The sequence below is a fragment of the Bos javanicus genome, chromosome 17 (assembly GCF_032452875.1).
Source record: "Bos javanicus breed banteng chromosome 17, ARS-OSU_banteng_1.0, whole genome shotgun sequence".
NCBI classification, from domain to species: Eukaryota; Metazoa; Chordata; class Mammalia; order Artiodactyla; family Bovidae; genus Bos; species Bos javanicus.
Genome location: NC_083884.1, coordinates 19,989,238 through 20,017,108, shown reverse-complemented (window position 1 = coordinate 20,017,108; position 27,871 = coordinate 19,989,238). Strand labels below are relative to the sequence as shown.

Here is a 27,871-nt window from a genome sequence, read left to right as displayed (position 1 = left end):
TGTCATTTTTTGGAATCTAAATGACTCAGTTTCTGAACTTTCCAAAAATGTAAGAAATTCTTTACAGAAATATAAAGAGCCCAGAAAAGGAAAGCGGTAACAAAATAAGTTACTTTCCCTACATTTCTAATGGATCAGATAAAGTATGAGAAGGCCAGCTCTGTGGAGACCAACATGAATTAGAAGAGTTCATGTTTTCCCTTCAGTGTAAGCTATCGTATTAAAGCTCTTCATTGTGTTTATTTTGAGTTGGCTGAGGTTGCTGAATTTGATGCAAACATTTAGCCGGGAGAGTTCTAAGAAGTCCCACTAGGTTTTATTAAACGCACAGCAGTAGTTCCCTTTCCCCGGGTACAGAAGGACAAATCTTTCCACCTTTGTTGTCGTTTAATGCTTCTACCATCAGCAATGATTTTTTGTTTAATTTTGGAATTTCCTTTTGCCTTGAGTGATCCTACTCTTGCAACTTCATTAAATTTCTCTATAAACTCCTTTTCTTGGAACAGACAACATCAATGTGAACATGAAATATTTTATGTGCCAAAGTTACACATCACTCCTTTATCATTTCTTCTTACTTCCTTACGTATTTCCTACTACTGTACCCATTGTTAGTTAAATAACTCACTAGACCTCCTTCTCCGGAGAAGGTGATGGCACCCTACTCCAGTACTCTTGCTTGGAAAATCCCATGGACGGAGGAGCCTGGTGGGCTGCAGTCCATGGGGTCGCGAAGAGTCGGACACGACTGAGCGACTTCACTTTCACTTTCCACTTTCATGCATTGGAGAAGGAAATGGCAACCCACGCCAGTGTTCTAGCCTGGAGAATCCCAGGGACGGGGGAGCCTGGTGGGCTGCCATCTATGGGGTTGCACAGAGTCAGACATGACTGAAGTGACTTAGCAGCAGCAGCAGCAGCAGACCTCCTTCTCACCCAATAATTTCCCCTGAATCCAAGCAATTGCCTGTGCCTTCTTACCTAGAACAATTAAAACTCTAAATGACGTCATTCTCAACCATCTCAACTCTAGAAAGGCAAATACTCCCAGAAATTGGTGTTACATTGCTATAGAAATGCAGATTTTACATTAAAAAAAGGTAACAATAAAATACATTTTTACAACTATTTTTATTGTCAGATAGCATTTTTTTAATGAATGCTATTTCCATATCTGACTCTTCTGTCAAAATTCCATTCTCAAGGTAAAAGGAATAATTAAGAAAAAGTAAAACAATATTTTATCATTTTTCATTATTTTCCAGATATCTTTTTCTCTCTCTAATCTTTAATAAATGTTTGAACTACTTTAAAGTAAAAATAAGAAGACATATTTATCTGTAGTTGAAGCTAACAGCTTATTTTTTTTTCCACTTTGTGTTTTCACTACAAACAGTTTAGACCAAGAGAAAATTCACTGATGCCTTATTTTGCTGCTTGGCCCAGGCTTAATCCTCTTGTTGCCAATCAGCTGTAAATACCAACTCTCCCCCCAATGTTGCAGGCTTTCAAATCAATTAGATGACAGTATAGAGTCTAAGTTCCATGAGCAGAGAGACTAATTAAGGGATTCTGCTAGTACAAGTGAAAGTCAGTGTTGGAAGAGACCAAAAGCAGATACGTATTTTAAAAAGCATTTACTTTTCAGTCCATACCTTTAATTAGCTGCATCACTCCAGGGACTATAATTATCAGAATTGCTGTGAGCTTGCAAAAGGTTAGGAAAATCTGGATCCGGGCGCTCCAACTGACACTCATGCTATTTAGGACCATCACCACAGCTGCAAACAAACAGATGAAGTTTCAAAAGGTGAATCCTCACTAGTACACGTGAAGATGTCTTGGGTCCTGGCTACTCAAAGTCCCAACCGTGAACCAGCAGTATTGCCATTCATTACCTGGAAGCATTTTAGAAATGCACAATCTCAGATGCCACCCCAGACCGAAGAACTATAAACATGCATTTCAACCAGATCTCTAGGTGATTTTTATGCACCCTGAGGTTTGAGAAACTGGATAAAATCTGCAGACAGTAAAAAGTTATCTCTTGTTCTTTGTATGGGCTTCCCTGATAGCTCAGTTGGTAAAGAATCTGCCTGCAATGCAGGAGACCATAGTTTGATTCCTTGTTTATGTCAGTAAGAGTGAACAAGGATTGTGGTGCCCTGCAAGGAGATCCAACCAGTCCATTCTGAAGGAGATCAGCCCTGGGATTTCTTTGGAAGGAATGATGCTAAAGCTGAAACTCCAGTACTTTGGCCACTTCATGCGAAGAGTTGACTCATTGGAAAAGACTCTGATGCTGGGAGGGATTGGGGGCAGGAGGAGAAGGGGACGACAGAGGATGAGATGGCTGGATGGTATCACTGACTCGATGGACGTGAGTCTGGGTGAACTCCGGGAGTTGGTGATGGACAGGGAGGCCTGGTGTGCTGCAATTCATGGGGTTGCAAAGAGTCAGACACGACTGAGTGACTGATCTGATCTGATCTGATCTGAACAATCATATAAAAATATCTTCTAAGCAAATCCTGAGGTCATCCCACGCAGACTGTGACTCTAGCCTGACACAGCGGACAGCTCTTCTCCTCCCTCAATGTCCACATGCAGAGTCACCTGCCAACTTGGGATCACATTAAAAAAGGGACAGAGTTGGGATCACACTCAAGAAGGGACAATGTGTGGAAAAGTGGGCTGGGACTTTATTCTACTTTCAGAATTAGCCTTAGCCAGAACTTTTTGTATTTGTCTCTACTTTCCAATCAGCATAGTAAGGAGTGACTTTCAACCTACCCTAAATGTACAGGTTTCCAAGATATGAAAAAATGTTTTGAATGATAAATCCAAAAGTGTTTCCAGAGTAGGGTGCACACGGGGTCTGAAGCCAGCAGAATCTCTCTTTCTTGGTGATGCTATCTACAATGTCCTCTGCAGTATTTAAGCAGCCACTCGCCCGCACTGTGGACCATGAGAATCTTGAGAATAGAACAAGCATCACTCATCTCTGTCTTGCTAGTATCCAGCTTCATCCATGGCCCAGGAAGATCATTAACAGTTTTGTTGAATAAATGAATGAGCTGGATCCTCAGTTTTTAAAAAAAATCTATAATACCTTCAGCCAAAAAGGCGTGAAATAAATGGTGGTACTTTCAGGCCAGGCCTCCTATACTATTCTAGAATGACTGAGTTATTCTAGACAGCAGATTTCAACTTTATACACTTTCTAAACCTCACACTTGGTGTTACTCACCCTCTCCTCCCCACTCCCAACAAATAAACTGCTTCATACCTGACATTTGTAGTTATTAGCTACAAGCTTTATTTTTAAAAGGTATATTCTCCCTAAACAAACAACAAAAATGAATGAAAATACTTCTTGGGGGATTAAAAAAAAAAACAACAACAGAATTCTTACAATTCAGGTTGCAATAGGAAGCTTTCCATATGTACACTAATGACTGATCTTCATTGCCTGATACAATCATTAGCTCATTTCAGAATTTAAGAATTGGTACAAATGTTTTCAACACATAATATACAATAGCAAAAATATTTTAAATAATCTAGCCTTCTAAAAGTAGGCTGATTAAGGTATATCTTTTTAAGAGTTTACTATGCAGCCATTTAAAATCATGACACAGTTAAATATTTATTACATAAAAGATGGTTCATAACATGCTAAATTGACATACAGGAAGATAGATAGAAGACAAAGCTACAAACATAGAAAGGAAAGGAAAGGAAAAATTTTGAAGGACTATTTACCAAAACATGAAGAGAAGGTATCTATAGATGATAGAATATGGAATAAGTTTTAAGTTTAAAAGTTTATTTCTCTACACTTTTAAAATAATTCTTACAATGAACATGAAGCATTAAGTAAAAAAAATCAAAAAAGCAATTTTCATCTTTGAAAAAAGCTCAAAGATGGGAAGAATAAGGAACCATACAAAGTTAAATAGGGGGTTACTAATGAAGAAATGTTTCAAAGGAGAAATGATGAGAATGATTAGAAAGGCTGAAGCCCCGAATAAGCTATATGGTAGGCTGAGAGAAATATTCTACCTGTGTTTGAAGCTGGAAACATGAAGAACTAGACAGGTCCATTGTTAATTGCCAAGTGCATTATTTTATCAGAAAGATAAAAAGTAAAATGATTTTTCTCGCCCCTGTAAAAAGCACTTATATACTGAAAATAATTTAATGCAACTCTGCACTCATCGTCATCATCCAGTGATTCTTGTCCTTTTTCTATGCAAATGACTCTGTGATAAATGAATCATCATATGAAAGGGATTGTTTTTTCAGTTAAGGAGATTCAGCATTGGTCTGAAAATAACTGGACTCATGTTCCCACCAACACAAAAGAGCACTGTTTCCTTTTAAGCAGAGCTCCTAAAAACCCAAACACCATTTCTGAGAGTACTCCACAGTAGAAAAGAGCTATTGTAAAGAGAGGAAAGGAAAAGAGGAGGAAGGAAGAAGAGAAAAAGGAATAGAGGGAGGGAGGAAGGAAGGAAAAGAAGGAGGGGGGAGGGAAAGGAGAGGCATCCTCATATTAGAACCTCTATGTATTTGGGAAGAGGAAAGAAGTGTTGTTACTTTCATAGAGGGTTAGAATTCGATGCCTATTGAAATAGAAAACAAAACTGAGTGCTGGGGATTTTATATTTTGTAAAGTTTTCTTAGAAAAATGGAAGACAAAAATCAAACAAATATTATGAATTGATAATCTCACCTTGCTTTCCTCTCAGGCAGCTGAAATCAAAATTCTGGTTAAGCCTGATTTCTCTCAAAAGGTTTCTCAGAACCCTGCTTTATCTGAGCATCCAGACATCGCCCTCATTACTCCGTATGCCAAATTCCAGCTGAGATGTACCTCTATGACCCTGAAGGGATACAGCTTAACAAGCACCGAGGCAGCCAGTACTGAGGCCTGCGGAGGTCCTCAAGTGGCGAGAACTGCTGTTCCATCATGTGTCTTTACGGAGAAGTTTAAGTCTGCGTATGTTGCTTACCCAACAATATTGAAAAGGGATTTGGGATTCACTAAATGCTAAGAGCTTTCAGAGTTTCTGAAACAAATAGTATCTACTCTGGTTTTTATACACTATCTACTTACACTGTGATCATTAAAGAAATCTGAGCAAGCTTTCATCCTAGCTTTCCTTCCTTTGAATAATAATTACTAAATTCATGCATTAGAAATTACCTGTATTGATTTGAGCTTATTATTTTATTTTTTGCTGACCTTAAATGTTACCAAAATGAAAATAGACATATAGCTTTTATTTACTTATTAATGGTGCTGGTTGGTTCCTAAGAACTGAAATGCAGCAATGAAAGTTATAGGTATAACTCTGGCAATCAGAAATACGTAGGGAAGGAAGTTGCATTTGAAGAGGATGTTTAGGGGAGTGTTAAAAACTGATACAGTGATTTAAGAACTAGCAAGCATTTCTTTCTGTACTTCAGTAATTCAAGTTTGTCTTTTGTTTTGCAGAGTGAGGTTACTAAGTCTGGATATATTAGGTTTTTTTTCCCCCCCAGATTCAGGTTCTCCCTGGCTTCTGGCTACTTTTTGCTAAGCTGGTAAAATATATGGACACTGTACGGATGCATCATGGTGAGCTGAAGTGAATTGTTCCACTGTTCTTTGTAGCAGCTGCCTGGGTTGCCTCCATTTTTCTGTTAGCATTTGTTTCCTGGACAGATTCATTGCACAGAAGCTATGTAGCAATAAACACCTTTATGAAGGAGAGAGGCTATATCTAGGATCTCACTATTGGGAATAAAAATGGTAAGCATTAAACAAATGTACACTATTATATGACACATATTGTGCAAGGACCTTACATGAATATTATTTAATCCTCATATCTGTATGACTTGGTTACCATCATTAGCATTATTTTTCAGATGAACAGCTGAGAACCCGGATATTACTTAACTTGTCCATGTACACAAAGCTAAAGGTGAAGATAAGATTGAAGCCAAGTAAGCTGACTCCAGAGTCCACAATTTTACCAGCAGTGCACAGGTAACAATGAGGAAGCAGGTCAAAAGACACATATGATTTCACAAGTTCTCTCAAACATCTGATGCTCTCTCTCTGCTAAAGTGAAGTAGCTCAGTCGTGTCTGACTCTTTGCGACCCCGGGGTCGCAAGGCCCTACCAGGCTCCTCTATCCCTGGGATTCTCCAGGCAGGAATACTGGAATGGGTTGCCATTTCCTTCTCCAGAAGATCTTCCCAACCCAGGGATCGAACCTGGGTCTCCCATATTGCAGGCAGACGCTTTACCATCTGAGCCACCAGGGAAGTCCCTCCTCTCTGCTAAGGATCATGTTTATCTTGGCTGGGATTTCAAGACACTTAGATTCCACATTTTATTTCTCATCCTTCTGAAGGGTATGATTGTTGTTTTGAAGTCCTTGTATATTTCAATACTACATATCTCTACCTAAGAATTGGTTGTCATGGTATTTAGTTACGGTAGAAGAGGAGTAAAGATAGTCCAATTTCGGGTTTAAACAGAGCCACTTTATGTGCAATATTTGAAAAGCTAGCACAGAACTCAGCCTAGACTTTCTTTCATGTAATTTAATGATGCTAGTACAGTTTGAGAAAATACAGTAATGCATTTATAGAAATAGCTATCTCTCTTTCTCACATCATAATCACAAGTGTTATTTTGTTTGCTTTCTCCAATTATTCCCACAGGTGAATAACGTTCTTTATTCACCTATGTAAATTAAATAAGAAAACTGAGACTCAGAGAGGTTGTTAGATGTGTCTGAGATAAGAGCCCACATCTGACATAAGGTACTTTTATTAGAATATTCTGCCACTCAAGTGTATACTTAAACAGGGTCTGGTTTCAGGAGACCAGAACCAAAAACTAAATGTCATTTTAACTTTTGAACATACTTCAGTGTTTATTGAAGCTTCAAGGAGAGTGAAAATTCATGAAGTTCCATAGAAAGTAAAGGGAGCAATGTCCCTTTACCTAGGGACACTGGGCTAGAGGAAAGAAGACAAATGTGAATATATAAGATTTCCCTACTCAACTTCCACATGCCTGACATGCTTGCCAGAATGGACAAGACTTGGAGTACGCAAAACCCTTTTTTCTTTAAAGATTTTTTTTTTTTAATGTGGACCATTTTTAAAGTCTTTACTGAATTTGTTATGATATTGCTTCTGTTTCATGTTTCAGTTTTTTGGTTTTTAGGCATGTGGGAATACCAGACCACCTGATCTGCTTCTTGAGAAATTTGTATGCAGGTCAGGAAGCAACAGTTAGAACTGGACATGGAACAACAGACTGGTTCCAAATAGAAAAAGGAGTACGTCAAGGCTATATATTGTCACCCTGTTTATTTAACTTATATGCAGAATACATCATGAGAAACGCTGGACTGGAAGAAACACAAGCTGGAATCAAGATTGTTGGGAGAACTATCAATAACCTCAGATATGCAGATAACACCACCCTATGGCAGAAAGTGAAGAGGAACTAAAAAGCCTCTTGATGAAAGTGAAAGAAGAAAGTGAAAAAGTTGGCTTAAAGCTCCATATTCAGAAAACGAAGATCATGGCCTCTGGTCCCATCACTTCATGGGAAATAGATGGGGAAACTGTGTCAGACTTTATTTTTCTGGGCTCCAAAATCACTACAGATGGTGACTGCAGCCATGAAATTAAAAGACGCTTACTCCTTGGAAGGAAAGTTATGACCAACCTGGATAGCATATTCAAAAGCAGAAACATTACTTTGCCAACAAAGGTCCGTCTAGTCAAGGCTATGGTTTTTCCTGTGGTCATGTATGGATGTGAGAGTTGGACTGTGAAGAAAGCTGAGCGCCAAAGAATTGATGCTTTTGAACTGTGGTGTTGGAGAAGACTCTTGAGAGTCCCTTGGACTGCAAGGAGATCCAACCAGTCCATTCTGAAGGAGATCAGCCCTGGGAATTCTTTGGAAGGAATGACGCTAAAGCTGAAACTCCAGTACTTTGGCCACCTCATGCGAAGAGTTGACTCATTGGAAAAGACTCTGATGCTGGGAGAGATTGGTGGCAGGAGGAGAAGGGGACGACAGAGGATGAGATGGCTGGATGGCATCACTGACTCGATGCACATGAGTCTGGGTGAACTCCGGGAGTTGGTGATGGACCGGGAGGCCTGACACGCTGCGATTCATGGGGTCACAAAGAGCCAGACACGACTGAGCGAGGCATGTGGGATCCAGTACCATGCAAAGGATCAAACCTGCATGCTCTGCACTGGAAGGCAGAAGTCTTAACCACTGGACCACCAGAGAAGTACTCCAAAACTTTTCACCTTTATTAATTTGAGAGAAATGAAGTTGAATACTTTCAAAAGAGGAGAGGAGTAAACCCAACCAGTCTCCTTCATTCACAGGATTTTCCAGGCAAGAGTACTGGAGCAAGAGTACTGGGATAGGTTGCCATTTCCTTTTCTAGGGGATCTTCCCAACCCAGGGATCGAACCCAGGTCTCTCGCATTGCAGGCAGACACTTTACTGTCTGAGCCACCAGGGAAGCCCCAGAGGGGTAATTAGTATTTAGCAATGCCACACTCCCACCCGACTCTCACTTCTCAAGTGATCGGTTAACATTTCACAAACCCTGAAATTCCTTTTCTTCTATGATTTGATGATAACAATATCCTTCAAGTTTGTTCTTCTACACTTGAACTAGAGAATTCAAACTACCACAAATTGCTTCCATCCCTGTAGGAGAACACAGGGAAGCAATTCACACAATTAAACTCTGTTTTCTACATCTCACTAACCTTTCACCCCCGGCAGGCAGAAAACCACCTCTCTCCTCGCTTTGAACCCTACAGAATGTGAGATTTGCCCCCAGGTAAATGTCTCCTTTTCTATCTCCATCTCCACCTGCTGTTGCTTTAAAGCTAAGTTCTCAGAGACAGTCTGACTTTCCCAATTAGGCCATTGATTTATATCACCTGCCACCGAGTTGCAAGACTATCTCATTTCATCTTTCAGTGCTTCTGATCTTAGGAACAAATTTCCTCAGAAACTCAAGCTTGCATCAAAATCTGTAAATTGATGTTATAACTAATGGTAAAAATGGAAGAACATGACTAAGTTCATCCAAGATTTACTCAGGCTCTTTGTTAGTTACACCATCACCAAACTCTACTACAGCTTTTGTAAACTGCAACATATTTAATCATTCTTACCTATAATTGCTTTAATTTTTTGATTTGAACAGTTTCCATTTACTCTTCTAAAATACAGTTTTCCCTTTAAAATGTTTAACAGAATTGGGACAAATAAAAGAGCTATCTAGATTTACCAAAATGGTAATGTGTTGTCATTATCTAATTCATTACCAGTCCTTCTCAATCCAAGCTGTGGATTTGTAAATGTTTACATAATATATAATGAAAGTTTGCTGTTACAGCTTTTAATCAGTAACCTCTGATTGGCAATTTACAGAGCTCTCAAAATGCTACCCCTGTGTTTCTCTTTTCAAATACAATACTTGTGATATGATTCTGCCTCACTCAGTTGAGAAACAAAAATAAAATGAGTGTAACAGTGGCTACTGATCCAGTCCCTAAGTGGAACACTAGATTTATCAAAAACTTTCTATGAGCAAGGCACCACTCTGCTAAAGTCTTAAAAATCTAACTTCATCCTTCCAGAGCCATTCAAGATAAATTATCATCTCACAGATATTTTACGAATAAATAAAACTGATGCTTAATGAGATTTAATATTTAGCCCCAAATCACATAACTGAGAACCCCTACACTATTCCAGTTGTTTCAATTGCAGATTGTTTGCCTCCAGAGCCTGAGCTATAGCCACAGTGCTAAAATGGTTCCAAAAATCAAAATTTCATGGTGTTAGATCTGAGCAAAATCTATTTCATTTACCTCCATTTCCTGCTGCTTGAGAAACGTGAAGATGTGTAATCCTTTAAGTTTAACACATAGGCATTCCATTAGCTTCTCTACAAGAGAAGAATGCTTATATCTCTTCTAATTAAAATCAATCACGAACAAATATTTGTTGAGCACAAACAATATACTAGGGGCTATGTGAAGGGCTGGAAACACAGCACTTAGTTAATCCCCTGGTCTTATGGAACTTGATAAGACGTGTTCCCACAAGAGTATTAAAAAGCTACCATTTGTAATTTCACTCTTTAAACTTTTCTAGCATTACTCCAGTGTTCTTGCCTGGAGAATCCCATGGACAGAGAAGCCTGGTAGGCTGCAGTCCATGGGGTCACACAGAGTCCAACACGACTGAAGCGACCTAGCAGCAGCAGCAGCAGCATTACTCAAAACACTGTATATACACTCTTTTAATATCATTTAATCCTCAAAAGACACCTTATGAGACTAAACATGATTTGTAAATAAGAACACTCAGTGCAGAAAGGAGAAGTGACTTGACCCCAAGTCTCACAGCCGTAGTGTGTGGAAAGGGTAAGATCAATCGAGAACACGATTACCACTCCAGAACTTAGAAATATCTCATTCAAGTATTTTTCTTGGTCTCCCTTCAAATATTCCACATAACAATTATTTTGTTTCATGAATTAAGGGGGGAATCCAGGATGAATCTATTTAAGTGCAGAAATATGGACCCCGTACTAGAGATATTTTGTGTGTAACTCCTCACTCTTTCCTGCTAATCACCCAGCTGTCTACTGTGAAATGTTCACCTTTCTCTCACAACAGGAAGTTGGAGTCATATTGCGCCTCACATCACTTATGTCATGATGTGCATGTTCCTCTTTTTTTACTTCCTTTTTTTTAAAAAAAGGTTCTAATATCTGGGCCCAATGATGACAATGAGCAACTTCCTAATTCGGAAATGATAAAGAAAACTCCTATTTGAGAAATGCTGCTGCTGCTGCTACTAAGTCGCTTCAGTCGTGTCCAACTCTGTGCGACCCCAGAGACGGCAGCTCACCAGGCTCCCCCTGTCCCTGGGATTCTCCAGGCAAGAACACTGGAGTGGGTTGCCATTTCCTTCTCCAATGCATGAAAGTGAAAAGTGAAAGTGACGTCGCTCAGTTGTGTCCGACCCTCAGCCACCCCATGGACTGCAGACCACCAGGCTCCTCCATCCGTGGGATTTTCCAGGCAAGAGTACTGGAGTGGGGTGCCATTGCCTTCTCCGTTGAGAAATGCTACTAATAATCAAACGTTGGAAGAAGACTCTAGTGACCATCAATGGACAGCTAAAATCTGAACACAGAGTGGCAGGTGGTAACACTAGAAAATTCATGAACATAACATACACACCCAACACACAAACACCATTCCATGAGGGTAAGTGCTTATACTTCTCCATGTTATTGCTAAGGAAGGATATTTTATAATTCAGAACATCCATTTAAAAATGGGGTTTTCCCTTGTAAAAGTCTCTCTTTATGCACAATCAAGTTACTATTTTACTAACAAGGTGTTTTGTTTGCCTGTTTTAAAAGATTAGCCATCACATGTATTGACCCAATACAAAATAGGCTTATAATGTCGTATCAGGCATTACACCAAACCCTTATTCTTTTCTTTGTTTTCCAACACAAACCTGGTGAGCAGTTGTAAGCAAGAATACCATGTGAGGAATAGTACCACTATGCAAAAAGTCTCAAGAAATTTTGTCTCCAATCACTTTTGTCGGGACTGTTTTATTTTTCATATTTATACCTATGATACTCACTTATGCCCACAGCTGTAATGAGCTTGATTGCAAGTTCAGGAATTTCACAGTGAATAAAAAATGGTTCCAGAATATAGCGTCCAAATGCCAGAGATATCACAGCAGTGGCTGCAGGGCTAGAAGAAATGCATATTTAGGTTAACCACAGGAAAAAAAAAACAGCACTTTCACTAACTTTTTCTACCTTGAGGTACTGTTACTCAGCACATGGAACATAAACAGAGAAGTCTATGATTTTTAGAAATCTATATTTGATTCAGTTCAGTCACTCAGTCATGTCCGACTCTTTGTGACCCCACGGACTGCAGCACACCAGGCTTCCCTGTCCATCACCAACTCCCGGAGCCTCCTCAAACTCATGTCCATCGCATCAGTGATGCCATCCAACCATCTCATATTCTGTCATCCCCTTCCCCTCCCTCTATCAATCTTTCCCAGCATCAGGGTCTTTTCTAATGAATTGGTTCTTCACATCAGGTGGCCAAAGTATTGGAGTTTCAGCTTCAGCATGTCCTTCCAATGAATATTCAGGACTGATTTCTTTTAGGATAGACTGGTTGGATCTCCTTGCAGTCCAAGGGACTCTCAAGAGTCTTCTCCAACACCACAGTTCAAAAGCATCAATGCTTTGGCACTCAGCTTTCTTTATAGTCCAACTCTCACATCCATACGTGACCACTGGAAAAACCACAGCTTTGACTAGACTGACCTTTATCAGCAAAGTAATGTCTCTACTTTTTAATATGATATCTAGGTTTGTCATAGCTTTTCTTCCAAGGAGCAAGCGTTTTTTAATTTCATGGCTGCAGTCACCATCTGCAGTGATTTTGGAACTCCCAAAATAAAGTCAGTCACTGTTTCTATTGTTTCCCCATCTATTTGCCATGAAGTGATGGGACTGGATGCCATGATCTTAGTTTTCTGACAGTTGAGTTTTTAGCCTATATTTGATTAGGTTCTCACAGATATTCCAAATGAAATACTGTCTGCAACTTTGATAGCTAGTTTTTAAACTTCACATCTGCTTAGGAACAAGGCTGGGTGCTGTCAGTTTTTCCTCTTCCCTCCCATGTTTGACTTTTTCTTAAAAATCTAGTTTATTACTTGAGATCCAATAGGGCTGGGCCACACAAGAAATAGTCTCCTTTCTCAGTAAGTCAACAATTAAACTCCAGCAGAGTAGGAATGAGTTTTAACAGCACAGTCTAATGGGTTCAGAAAAGGAACACAAAACTCAACTTTAAAAAATTAGTATTAATAAGTGTTCATTAAAAATATATGCTTATATGCTTGACATTGTATTAGTCTAGATTTTTCCAAACAGAAAAACCTTGAGAGCCAAGTGATTATTCTTAATTCCATAGAAATATTTAGGTGAAAAGTATGTGTTGAAAAACAAAATTAGTCTTGTAATTTTATAGAGAAAACATGAATGAGATAAGAAAATGAAATAAGGTCAGGTATATAGTAAAACAGGTAGCAAATGATTCTATTTTAGCTTTTCAACTTTCTGTTAGAAAATGACACAGGCCTTTCCAGTTTAAATATACTGCATATGAATGCATGTTTGTTAGTACACAGGCAAGTCAATGGAATTATTAAATTTCCCATGCCAAGTCTTCCATTTCAGTTTATCTCCCATCTCATGCTTACTCAACCTCCAGGTCCAACCCCTATATTGTCAGGAAACCAACCACCATTATGCATTCCAACCCTGACCTGCTGGTATTAGAAAGCAAGATAGATTTATTTATTTTTAATTGGAGGATAACTGTTTTACAATATTGTGCTGGTTTCTGCCATGCATCAATAGGCATACATATGTCCCCTTCTTCTTGAACCTCCTTCCCAGCTCCCACCCAACCCCAACTCCCCTAGGTTGCACCAGATTTGAGCACCAAATTTGACCTCCTTGCATCATATAGCAAATTCCCACTGGCTATCTATTTTATCTGTGGTAATGTAGATGTTTCAAGGTTACTCTCTCAAATCACCCCACTCTCCTCCTCGCCCATGTCCGTAAGTCTGTTCTTTAGGTCTCCATCTCCACTGCTACCCTGCAAATAGGTTTATCAGTACCATCTTCCTAGATTCCATACATATGGGTGAATATACGGTATTTGTTTTTCTCTTTCTGACTTCATTGTGTATAACAGGCTCTAGGTTCATCTACCTCACTAGAACTGACTCAAATGTGTTCTGTTTTATAGCTGAGCAACATTCCATTGTATATATGTATTTCTTCTTTATCCATTCATCTGTCAATGGACATCTAGGCTGCTTCCATATCCTGGCTATTGTAAACAGTGCTGTGATAAATACTTGGGTGCCTGTGTCTTTTTCAATTATCATTTCCTTGGTGTAGATGTGCAGAAGTGAGATTTCTTGATTTTTTTTTCCCAAGACAATCTCCTCCTGACCACAGCAAGACATTTTTCTTATTCTATATCATTTATAAATTTCTGATGTATAAATTAAAATCTAGTCATGTCATTTTAGTGCTTTCCAAACATAGAATCCACAAAAATCCTTCAATACAAGGCTCCATCTGGTCAAAACTTTTCCTTCCTCTTCAGTGTGCTTCCTCCCACTAGAAGGATCTGAATACCCTTTGCCTAGAGCCCCTGAAACTCACTGACAGTTTCTTATATCTCAGGTCTTAATTCAATCTTTTTCCCAAGGAAGCTTCTTCAGTCCTCTGATTGCATTAGATCTCCCAGAGTATACTCTCATATGGAACTTCATAGCTCCCCTTTCACATGTGTATCACAGTAGTAACTTTTTATTCTCTTACATGATGTCTTGATTGATAACTGTTTCCCTCACTTGACCATGAGCTTCATGCATATGACTGTGTCCATATTAATCACTATTTCATCCTCAGTGTATGGGTAAAGTGTCTAGTAAAGTGTCTGTCACACAACAGAAAACTAATAAATACATGGTGAATGTATGAATTCAAATGACCCCTGATGTATGATTTCTTTTTAAGATTTGTTACAGATTATTTCTGACAGAAGTGGCTTAATCTGAAGTACAATTTTAATAGTAAATATTTAGGTACCATGGGTACTTTCAGTGGAAGAGGAATGTTATATTACTCAGGTATTTTGTCAATCTTCAAGTCATTCATTACTCTGAGAGAACAACTGAGTAATGTGAGTCCATATTACAAAGAAATACATGAATCCATTACAAAAGCTTCTAGAATATAGTTAGGTAATTGCTGCCATAAACACATACCCAGTGAAGTAGCTATCTAAGGTAATATGATTATAGGCTACTTGAGAATAAGAACTGAGGCTCACTTCACTTCAGATCTTTTTAACTTGCCATACACCATTCAGTAGCAGTTTGTGGAATGAATAGATGAATGAATGAGCACTGTGTTGGTGCTACTACTGCAAATGGAATGATCAAGTCCATTATAATGCTGAGCAATTAACCAAAGTATGGCTAACCAGCCAATACAATTAGCCAGTACATGGCTGGAGAGGGACTCAAGCTCAGCTGCATCAGGCCCCAAAGCCCACTATTCTGACAGGCCACCACTCTAAATAAGCATTGTACTTATTTGAATACTGAGTGTATTTTATTCAAACTATTGCCCCCCAAAATAAAGTCTGACACTGTTTCCACTGTTTCCCCATCTATTTCCCATGAAGTGATGGGACCGGATGCCATGATCTTCGTTTTCTGAATGTTGAGCTTTAAGCCAACTTTTTCACTCTCCTCTTTCACTTTCATCAAGAGGCTTTTGAGTTCCTCTTCACTTTCTGCCATAAGGGTGGTGTCATCTACATATGTGAGGTTATTGATATTTCTCCCGGCAATCTTGATTCCAGCTTGTGCTTCTTCCAGCCCAGCGTTTCTCATAATGTACTCTGCATATAAGTTAAATAAGCAGGGTGACAATATATAGCCTTGACGTACTCTTTTTTCCTATTTGGAACTAGTCTGTTGTTCCATGTCCAGTTCTAACTGTTGCTTCCTGACCTGCATATAGGTTTCTCAAGAGGCAGGTCAGGTGGTCTGATATTCCCATCTCTTTCAGAATTTTCCACAGTTTATGGTGATCCACATAGTCAAAGGCTTTGGCATAGTCAATAAAGTAGAAATAGATGTTTTGACTTTATTTTTTGGGGCTCCAAAATCACTGCAGATGGTGATTACAGCCATGAAATTAAAAGATGCTTACTACTTGGAAGGAAAGTTAGGACCAACCTTGATAGCATATTCAAAAGCAAAGACATTACTTTGCCAACAAAGGTCCGTCTAGTCAAGGCTATGGTTTTTACAGTGGTCATGTATGGATGTGAGAGTTGGACCGTGAAGAAAGCTGAGTGCCAAAGAATTGATGCTTTTGAACTGTGGTTTTGGAGAAGACTCTTGAGAGTCCCCTGGACTGCAAGGATATCCAACAAGTCCATTCTAAAGGAGATCAGTCCTGGGTGTTCTTTGGAAGGACTGATGCTAAAGCTGAAAGTCCAATACTTTGGCCACCTCATGCGAAGAGTTCACTCATTGGAAAAGACCCTGATGCTGGGAGGGACTGGGGGCAGGAGGAGAAGGGGACAACAGAGGATGAAATGGCTGGATGGCATCACTGACTCAATGGACGTGAGTCTGGGTGAACTCCAGGAGTTGGTGATGGACAGGGAGGCCTGGCGTGCTGCAATTCAGGGGGTCACAAAGAGTTGGACACAACTGAGTGACTGAACTGAACTGAACTGATTAGGGTTGGCAAAAAAAATCTGTTAAGGATTTTCCATGCCATCTTAATGGAAAAACCTGAATGAACATTTTGGCCAACCCAATATAACTTACTGAAAGATTGAAGATTACTAAATTTTTCAACTGCTATTCAGAAAGAATTTAATATATGACAATCAGTGCATTTAATATATGACAATAAGTAGTATTAGAGTTACAAAAAGTGAGAGACCTGGTTTTATATACTTGAAATGCTTGCAGTTTTAACAAGAAAACAGAGCACAGATTCCTAAAATATTCAATAAGAATATAAGCCAGCATGTTCAATGTCAAATGAGAAGCAGAGACTGCATTTTTTTTTTTTCAGAAGAATTAAGAGAGGAAAGAAATACTATAAACTAGGGTGAACAGGAAATTAACTGTGGAAAAGACAGAACTTAAGTTGACCTTTGAAGAGTAATCTTCATGTTATCAGAAAATAGTGGAAGGCACCTCCCAGGCAAATCCCAGAGTTTAGAAAAGGAACAAAATACTTCTTTATCATTATTTCATAATAAAAAGTTTTAAATAATGCAAAATTGCTTAAAATGAGAACAGACTTAACAAAGATGTAAATACTATTCTAAGCTTTTTACTACAAAAGAGACTCCTAGGACTATAAAAATCAAGATTAGTGTTAAGTCAATACATATTAGCTCTGCATTTACCACTTAGCTCTAAATGATAGGATAAGAGCTCACAGGAGCTTTCGGCTGTGTAAGTCTGATAAGTTTACAGTAAGAACAAGTTTCTTTAATTATTTCTGTTAAATTCTGCTGTTAGAATGTGCTAGTCACATTTCATGGAAGCAGTTTGCCTTAAGGATAATCTGAAGACATCATAAGTTTCCCACAAAACTGGAGGAAATTTGCTATTCAGAGTGACTTAGCATTATTTGGTTTGATTTTAAACCAAGGCAATCAGGAATGTATTCTCACAACAATATAATCAAAAAGCGTTTTGCAACTGTAGTTCACTGATTTGTTTAATATGAGGTTATGAGTCATTGTGACAAGTGTGTGTGTGTTTGTTTTTTTTTTTTTTTTTGGTAGAATATAAAACTCGATGACATACTAAGTTGCTAGGAATAGAGGTTTCCTAGTCACAAAAAACTGAGTAAACTTAAGACGGCTTAATGGTGTAATCTACAAGAAGGAAAACCCCAGTTCCTAGGAGAACATTTAAATTTTGTCAAATTACAATTTATAATCAAACAAAAGGTCTGATTTATCATGGTAGATTTTGACAATTCATATTCTTTTAGGTCAGCATTTTTCCTGAAAATGACTTAGAGAATAGATGAATATTAACAACAAGCAGATGCTTTGAAAGTTTGGCATGGTTAGAAGATTACTGCCAGCGGCAAAATGGCACTAAAAACATTAATTGAGAAAGGTATTTTATCCCAGATTTTATGTCCTGAAGGAGACCTATTTACCACAAAGTCATGCGTATTTCTAATTATTTAAAAATAATCAAAGTGATTCAAAAATGGGATAATGAATAGATTCATTTTTCCTTAATCTTTTTTCTGTCTAGGCTCTTACCGTATAATGAGCAGTTCTACCCAGACTCTCACAAAAGCTGGTAATGGGCCAAAGACTTCTAGAATATATGTGTAATGACCACCAGATTTCTTTATACTAGTTCCCAGTTCAGCGTAGGACAAGGCTCCTGTGAAATAATTGTGATAAAAAGGCACAAAGTTAAAATATTACCAAGTCATCCGGCAGTAGAATGGACACAGCAATATTTCATGAGATGATACTACATCCTTTGGTTTGAATGACACCCTTTTTCAAAATAAACAATACGAATCAAATTCCTAAGAACCTCCAAATTCCCCTTGTAACTTCCTCATGCTTGAACTCTGGTTCATTCTGTTCAAGATAATCTTATTTGAAATGGTAAAGACAAACTTCTAAAACAATATAATATTATTAAGAATTTTAAATCTCAAATCTGAGAACAAGAGAAAGATGCCAATAACAATCCATTTTTGAACATAATTTCACATCAAGACAAAGAATTATATCATATTGACCTCATTATATTGAGCATCCTTTTAATAAATAATGTTTTTGTGACACATCAAAATAAATAAAATTCCTCTCTTCTGTAAAGTATGGACTCAAGGTTTTGGAAGCCTTCATTCAATTTATAGGATATATTTTGTTTATCAACAAAATTAATTTGACTCAGATATTCTATTTTTAGGAAAGTTTGTTATAGATGTATTTCAGAGTATCCTTCCTGGGTGACTGAAATAAAAGTTTTGAAAAAGAGATGCTTTAACGTATTTATGAACATGGAGATAAAATTAATTACGAACCAATTTTTAACATTTAGCAATAAAATTCACAAAGGCTTGAGCAGATTATGTAATCTCCCCAAACCTCAGTTTCATCCTCTGAGAAATAAAGATTTTAATTCTCACTTCATAAGGGGATTGTGTGTATAAGTATGAAAATGAATGCCAAGAATAGTAACAGGCCTGGTACACTGAGAGCACCTCAGGAAGTGCAGCTTTACCTACTACTATGAGCAACTTATTGTGTATATAATGAAAAGTATATCTTGACATTATATGAAAAGTTCTACCCATACTATTAAGTACTCAAATGGAAGACATAATTTCTGCCTGAGCTATTCTGGAGACTAAAAGCGTGAGAAATCATTACTAATCAGTAGAGCTTCAGGTAGAACTGTCCAACATAAATGTAATTTGGATATTCAGCAAAATCTTAGTGTTGCTTATCCTATTTCCAAAACTAGCACTGTATCAGAGTCACCTGGGAACAATTTTTTAATTAAAATAAAAAATACTAGCACTAAGGCCATCCCCCAGACCTACTCTCTGATCAAGAAAGGCCAGACTCTTCAACAGAGGCATCAAAGAAAATCTATTATTTTAAAATTAGCACAGCTAATTCTAAAGTAACTTAGTCTACAGATGGATAGTTGGGAATTACCAATACAGTTTGTCCATTTAAAACTAACTATAATTAGTTGCAGTTCATTCTCTATTGGAAACCAGGTGCCATGTTGGTAGGCTGTACAAAAAATCATCCAATATTAAATGTTATTGGAAAGTGCCTTAAGAACCTCAGAATTTATCTCCAGAGACTCAATACCTAGACCTGTGTGTTCTTTGGTTAAACTCCAGGATGGTTGCCCCAGGTTTAAATTGAGTTCTGGGGAAGTGAAATTTTCATTTAAAGGTCTCAAGCTCCATAACCATATTAGTCAGATGAAAACAGTTCAAAATAGGATGCAAGAACCCATGTATTAAACCTGGCTTTAAACAAAATTGTAAACACAATATACACATTCTATGCTCTTAGTTCCAGAGTTTTAGGACAAAGAATTTTTTCCCTTATATTTTGCTTTGCTTCCTATTAGGAAGGCATTCCTGTCAAAAGTTCCTAGTAGCTCAAGTGACCAATGTAATGCAAACATCGATAAATAGATTAGTATAGAAGCATATTCCCTGTGATTAGTAATCAAAGAATACCAACTCAAGTGTAAACTTAGCTAGTCCCATTAGCTTATTTTTAATCACTTGAGATGACATACTTACGCAGAAGCATATTTTCTTAGTACAAGTCAACACCACTTTAACTAGTTAATGCTCAGAGCCACCCATTTTATCATATCTGAATAGCCTTTTATAGTGTACAAAAATGGAACTACGTACTGGGAGCTGCATGCACACAGGACATAAAACCCAGGAAACTGGTTATGGTTTCTCCTATTAGACAATGATTTATTCTGAATATACCAAGTGTTGGAGAAGATTAAAGGCTGAGGGCACACAAAATCATTTAAGAAGATCAATAATTAGGTTTCTTTTTGTCTATAAATGTGTATGCCACACCATATGAATACCATAAACCCTTTGTAAACACCTAAATATAATTCCTCTGTTGATATTTCTATACTAAGTTTTTATTTCAACAAGTTTTCTTTAAAATACTTTCTTCCTAACCATGAAAATTTGAGTTCTCTAGATAAATGCTCAAACCAATGCATGAAAACATTGCCAAGACCTTCAGAATAAACAGGTTGGTCCATGTAGGACCAAGAGTTAGTAGTACTTGGTCCTAGAGAGTTAGGACAAAGAGTTAATACCTTTAAAGAGCAGTATCTTTTGGAATAAAAAAGCACTATTTGCCAGAGAAGAGCAAATATGTCTTAGACATTTTCCCCATAGTATAAATACAATTTAATTTTCTTGACCATTCACCAGTCTTTAACACCTTTACAGCTAACCCAAGAAGCATTCCAGTCATATGCACACCTCATGAGGGGACATTTATTACCTCTTTATTATTAATTATCACATCAATAAAAGAGATCTAGGTTTTGAAAAAAGTTAAAAATCACATTTTTCTACCAGTTCTGTTGAGACTAACTCTGCAGATAGGTGGACCAATGACCTGTGTCTCCAAAGATCAAGTGAACTGTAAACGAAGAAAACAGCTGGGCAAAAAGCAAACTAATACCCAATTCCAATTTTACAATTCATATTGCAAAAATTTATGGGTACTGGGGAGAGATGAAAAGTATAAAAAAATGTGAAATATGCTCACACCCTTGCAATAATCCATTACAAAAGGAGATGAATTATGTGCCATCACACTTCGATCCACATTCAAGGACTTTTGAAAGAAGACTAGGAACTGACAAGCACATGAAGTAAAAAAATTAAAAGCGAAAAGACTGCCATCCATTTGTTTTGCCAATAAAAAGTCAGTAAAACTTCTGCTGAGCACTCAGTTCTGTGTCTAAATAGGCCACACTGGGTTTCACTTCACAGGTGTTTCATTCAGCTTGCCAGCTGCCAAGACACCCCAAACATACCTTAACTGAGCACAAGTGCCGGGTACAGAAAGTTCACCTGTATTTTACTGGGTCATCAAAGTTAGCATCAACATTCAATGCCAAAGGGAAAAGTCAGAACATAGAGTGCCTTGGTCAGGAAAAGAGAGCATAGATTTAGGATGCAATTTCAGGGAACTCAGCATTCTGCCAACAGTGGACAGTGTGCTTAGATAGCTCGCATACCTCCCCTAAAATCAAAAAATCTGGGGTAGCCTTTGCCATTGCTTTGAAATCTCCCTCTGCTCTCCCAGACAGCACAGTGCTCAACCCCACAGACACACCCCCAGAGAAGCAGGAGCACTCACCAAACAGCGACAGGACCCCACAGACCGTCCAGACCACCAGGGACAAGCCCACGCTGCCGGTGTTCTGGAGCACGCCCTTAGGAGAGATGAAGATTCCTGCTCCGATGATGGTGCCAATGATGATGGAGATGCCTCTCAACAGAGTGATTTTCTTCTTCAGGACAACTTTCTCCTGCCCAGGTGGCTCCTTGCCGCCCAGGGCAGGCAGCCTCCCATTAACACTGCCCTGCAGGTAAGCCCCACTGGAGATGGTGGACACCACAGGCTTTCTGACCATGGTAGTGACCCGCAGGGGGGAAAAAGGAAATGGAAAAAAAAAAATTGTTTTTTAATTCCAAACTTTCAACTGTGGTGTCTCTTGGGGTGACTGACCGATCTGATCTCTCCTTTTTGCTTTCAGATTCGTTCTCAGTGATATTGTGCTGCCAGGTAAAAGATCTAAGGTGTATTTTCACCTTCCAAGATCTAATTACACCTCAGAAACACCTGTGTGGTCTTTCATGGTGTTCTGGCTCGTTCACCTCCCCGACTACCTCTGCTGCTGCGGCTGCTGCTGCCGCCCTATCACTACAGACCAGATCAGCTTCCTCATGGGCTGGTATTTAAGCGCCTGCCTGTCACACCAACTTACTCCAGCTAGATGATGATGCAAATTCTCCAGGTTTGCATCAGCCACATGAGAAAGCTCCAGCATTACTCAGCTCTTTTTTTTTTTTTTTTTAACACGAGCAGCAAGTTGCTCAACTGACCAAAGCTTTCAAAGAACAAAGCACACACTTAAAGGGGATTTTAACCAATCCAGAAGTAGTAAATTCAGAACAGACCTTCCCAGAGATTTCAAGCAGCTCCTAGTGAAAGCTCTTTACACGAGAAGAAAATTAAAAATGAAACAGGAAACGATCACTACGTTGTAAGAAGTTTTTTTTTCTTCTTTAATGTACATATGAAATAGTTTACACCAACCTTTTAATCACGGAGCATAATACAAAGCTGCACTGTTTATAAAAACAAAATTTAGTTTTCATAATGCTTCCTGCTTACTTAAATTTCTTTTTATTTGGGGTTTCCTAGCAACACAGTCAAATCTAATATTTACAGAGCTAGAAGGATTCTGTATAGCTGCTGTCACGCACAAACTGTGAGCTTTACTTAAAGATAAAAACTATTTCTTACTACCAATAATACACCAGTACTTAAAATTGCCACCTGAGTATGACTACTTCAAAAACTAGTGACTCCAGAAAATAGACATTTTTTGATTCTTATTAGTGCTAGGTGACCTCCTAAACTAAGTATTCATAAAAGATATACCCTTCATTTGCACGTTATTCCAACCAATTACCAAAAATATCTAATTTCAAAATTAACATTTAAATGATATAAAAACATGCATATAACAAAACTTGAAAACAGATACATACAATAAAATTGAGAAAGTATTCACATTATATAGGATTTTTGTCTAAAGTGTACAGACTATTGTTACATTATGATTATAAATTTTAAATATATTAGAAAAATATATGCTAAAATTAAAATGTTTTGTTTGAAATAGTAAGAAAGGCAAACATGTTTAAACCCTATTAACTTTCTTAATCAAGTGTTCATAAAACAAATACCAAAAGAAATCTCAGCTACCACTTTTGGCTGTGGTCATAGGTGGCTGTGGGTTTTAGTGAGGAAATTAGTTATCATTACTCTGAATCTACATTTACAAACACTATTAAATATGTTTCTGAACATCTGAGCAAAAACAGCAGCAAACGTGCGTGTGAGAGGTGGCAATGGGGATGAGGAGGGAAGCCAGGATGACACAGGAAAGAGGCAGCCACTTAAAAGTGGAGATCAGACCATTTTCTGTTCTGTTGGCACCTGAGCAAATTACACCACATCAATGCAAGTAACTGAGGCTGCATCATTTCCGTCTTGTATAATCTACCTAAACCCAAGTACTTTGCTTTGAGTATACCAAGTTAGGGTTTTTATCAAGCCAAAATAAATACTTTTTCCCAGCTGCATGTTTTTCAAAAAAATGAAAATGGTTAGTTTTCCTCATTCAATCTTGTTGAAATGCCAAAGAAAGAAAGAAAAGGGGAAAAAAAAGAAGCTAAAGGAAAATTCTTCCTCTATTTCTCTTCCTCCTCCTACATGTCCTTCAATCACACAATTCTCTTGATTCATGTACATAATGAAGAGAGGAGAGGCCTTTGTTTTCCAAAAAGGGGAAACAGATTAGCTGTGAAGAAATATGAGTTAAAAGTAGCATGTTAGAATCTCAGGGAACAGTTTCCCATCTCTAACTAACATACAGCCACAGTTTAATTTTAAATTTTGTGCTAAATGACAGAGCTAATAAATTGACAGTAAGGCTGCACTCAGACAGAAGTTAGATAAAGTCTAAAGGAGGAAAAATATTCTTTTAAGAATAAATAACACTCCCCCTCCAAACAAGGGGAAAAAATGTTGTTGAAGAAAAGTTGTTGAAGTTTGACTAATGGCCAAAAGGATTGGACTATCATATAAATAGAGTCACATTCCAAAACTCTGCAAAGCAGCAAATAGTTACCAAAGACACCAGTATATCTCATCCAATCACATGGAAATCTGCAGAAAATGTAGTTTACAGAGAAAACGTTGAGTTATTTTCAGGGTTACCTTAGAAATCAATAGTCCTAAACTTATAAATTAAAAAATTGTATGGTCTTCAAATATGTGTTACCATAAAAATCAGTTCTAAGCAAATGCATTTATAGTCTCCCCCTGCTTTAGGCCTTATTTTAAGCACTGGGAGATTATTCTAGTGTTATTCACAAATATTAACTTAGTGCCCAAAGAATAGCCACCACAGCAGGGTTACCTAAATGTCCAACAGAGGAATGGATAAAGAAGATACGGTGTATATATACACCGTATCTTCTTTATATAATATTCCATATATATATATATATATAATGGAATATTACTCAGCCATCAAAAAGAATGAAATACCGCATTGCTCCGATATGGATGGACCTAGAGAGTGTCAAACTGAATGAAGTAAGTCAGACAGAGAAGGAGAAAAATAGTATGGCATCTCTTATGTGTGGAATCTAAAAAGAAATGATACAAATGAACTAGTTACAAAACAGAAAGAGACACATAAATTTAGAGATTGAATTTATGGTTGCCAGAGGGGAAGGATCAAGGAAAGGGATAGTTAGGGAGTTTGAGATGGACATGTACACACTGCTATCTTTAAAATGGATAACCAACAAGGCCCTATCCAGGGCAGCCTGGATATGAGGGCAGTTTGGGGGAGAATGGATACATGTCTATGTATGGCTGAGTTCCTTCACTGTCCACATGAAACTATCACATATTGTTAAATGGCTATATCCCAATACAAAGTAAAAAGTTAAAAAAAAAAGATCCAAATAGATAAAAGCACAGAATTAGGTATTGTGGGACAGAAAAGAAATGAATCTACAGAAACCTCAAACACTTTTACTATAATTTAAAGGAATTTTTCCATCTTCAAACTGCCTGGTAGAGCCATAAAAGTATTTATGCTCCCTGACTCCCTCCCAAGAAAATAATACAAAAGACAACCTATAGTCCCAGTGATGTTTACTACAACATTGTTTACAATCACAAATATTTTTAAAACAAACTAAATATCCAATTACTAGAAGTTACATGAACTATGAATTATAATACAGATCATTGAAGTTTACAAAGATTATGTGGAATAAAAAGCTATTAAATGAAAACAGAACAATTTTTGACACAGTAATTAAAACATTAAAATTATGTCTGCATAGAAGACAAGAACTAGAAGGTAAAACTCAGTTTGACTTGTCAGGGTGTTAGGGTGACTTGGCAGGGTGAAAACTCAGTTTGCCTTGTCAGGGTGTTAGGGTGACTGAATCCTTGTCATTTGGCTTCTTCTCTTTCATTTTCATTTCCATGAATGCTGTTCATGCAAAATTTTTAATTGCTTTTTTAAAAAAGAATCTAGCTATTGATGATCTATTTTATCTTAGATCCTATTTTACCCTCCGTAAAATAGGGATAAAAATAATATTTAAAAAGATGTAATATATCATTGTAGCTCCCCTTTTCTGGTGATAACTTCTGTCCCATGATTATTAATATGGACATATAATGAATGACCTGGCCAAAGAGAATCATCTCCCCACCTGCAGGGTATAGGAGGAATGTGGCCTGAGCCAGGATATTTCTAAACCGATTAGGTTTATTTTTTCTCATCTGTTGAAGTTGTAAAGATATGACCCCAGAACAACTGGTGGCCCTGTCCCCTGCCATGTTGAGGAAACCCTCATGAAATAAGAGAGTAAGGAGAGAAGAGGGTTACTTAGAAAGTCCCAGTACCATCAAGCCCTCTTTTACTTCCTAAGTAACCCAGATGGGCTGTGGATCCCGAAAATCTTCCTTTAATTCTATAAAGCTATCATTAAAATGGGATTTAAAGTTCTTTGATAGTATCTCTAAAGTTAAACATATAGATACCTTTTGACCAACAAATCCCACTCTTATGAATTTGCCTCCCCAATAACAAGGCAGGACATTCATGTACCAAAATACATGGATGAGAATATTCATAGCAGCTTTACTTACAGTAGCCAGTACTGAAAATAATACATATATATATATAAACAGTAGAATGGACAGATGCATCACTGTATTTGTTCTGTGAAATATTACAAGATAATGAAAAAGAATGGACAATATAACAATGTACAGCAATATTGATAGCTATTACATAGTGTTAGAAGACAGATGCAAAACATACATACTGTATGACTTAATTTACATAAAATTTAAAAACAAGTAACTTCTATTGTGTGAAAACTCTGATAGCTATCTTTGGGGGATAAGTGGATTTAAGTGATTGGGGGAAGGGGGCACAGAGGCAGTTCTAGGATCCTGTGTGCAATTTAACAACCTGGTAAATACCTATGTCTTTTAACTGGGTTGCATACTTATATTTAATACTTTTCTGTATGCATGTTAAAATTCATCTTTTTAAAAACAGGTATTTTATTGGAAATTCATGGCATTCTCTCAAAAATAGATAGATCGAGCAGACAAATAAGCACACCATAGAAAATCGGCAGATTATGATTAACAAATTTAAGATGGTCATTCTATAGAGAACTTCCTATTCACCAAAGAAACAAAACACAGATTATTTTAGAGCATATAGAAAGCATTATCCAAAATGCCATGTCTAAGACACAACTGAAACCCAATAAAGTTTCAAAAAATTACACACAAGCTACACACTCTTACCATTATGCAATAAAATTAGAAAGCCTTGTTCCTGCCTGGAGAATCCCAGGGATGGGGGAGCCTGGTGGGCTGCCGTCCATGGGGTCATATAGAGTCGGACACGACTGAAGCGACTTAGCAGCAGCAGCAGCATAAAATGTAAGACAATAAATCTTGCATGTCTGTAAGTTAAAAATCATACCATCAACTTGTTTTTAGGTTAAAGAATGATTGTGAGAAAAAATATTCAGAAAATAATTAAAATTGTATAATAATAAAAAGTATATGTTTGAATTTGTAAGACTCTGTGAAAAGTTACTTAAAGAAAAACTGAAAGCTATAAATTACATTAATAAGAAAATAAGGAAATTTTAGAGCAAAGTAGTTCCATGTTTAACACAAAATTTGAGATAACTAAAAAATTCAGGAGTAAGAAAAGTAAGAATAAAAGCACAATAGAAAACATTTCTAATAGCAAACTGTAATTTTTGCCAAGATTAACATATAAAAGTTTGACAAATTTAACAAAAACTTAGGAAATTAATTAAATGTAAAATAAAAATAGAGAAAATATCTTAGCAAGATGGAGAAAGTTTTTCAGCAACAAAGAAATATAATGAAAAGAACTATGTGCCAGTAATATAAAAACCTGCAGTAAATGGACATCTTTTTGGAAAACAGATAGATACTGAAATGGCAGTAAAAAAAAAAAAAGAGAAAAATTAAACAAACAGAAAAATCGAATTACCATTTAAGGTGAAAATCAAGGATATCCTTAATGCAAAAAAAAAAAAAAAAAAAAACTAGGCTTCATTTGCTTTACAGACATGTGTGCATGTTTATTCCGTCAGTTATTTCAGACTCTTTGCAACCCCATGGACTGTAGCCCACCAGACTCCTCTGTCCGTGGGATTCTCCAGGCAAC

General features: G+C 37.4%; 1 protein-coding gene across 1 annotated transcript in view; it reads right to left on the bottom strand.

Moving 5' to 3' along the window:
* Positions 1 to 22,486, bottom strand: part of SLC7A11 (solute carrier family 7 member 11) — an 87,312-nt gene extending 64,826 nt beyond the window's left edge. Inside the window, exons 1-4 of the mRNA XM_061384179.1 lie at positions 21,676 to 22,486; positions 18,034 to 18,160; positions 11,735 to 11,850; positions 1,656 to 1,781 (exon numbers count right to left, since the gene is read on the bottom strand). Of these exons, the coding sequence (XP_061240163.1) occupies positions 1,656 to 1,781; positions 11,735 to 11,850; positions 18,034 to 18,160; positions 21,676 to 21,952 (646 nt within the window). The 5' untranslated portion in view covers positions 21,953 to 22,486. The remainder of the gene's footprint in view (positions 1 to 1,655; positions 1,782 to 11,734; positions 11,851 to 18,033; positions 18,161 to 21,675) is intronic.
* Positions 22,487 to 27,871: the final 5,385 nt, after the last annotated feature.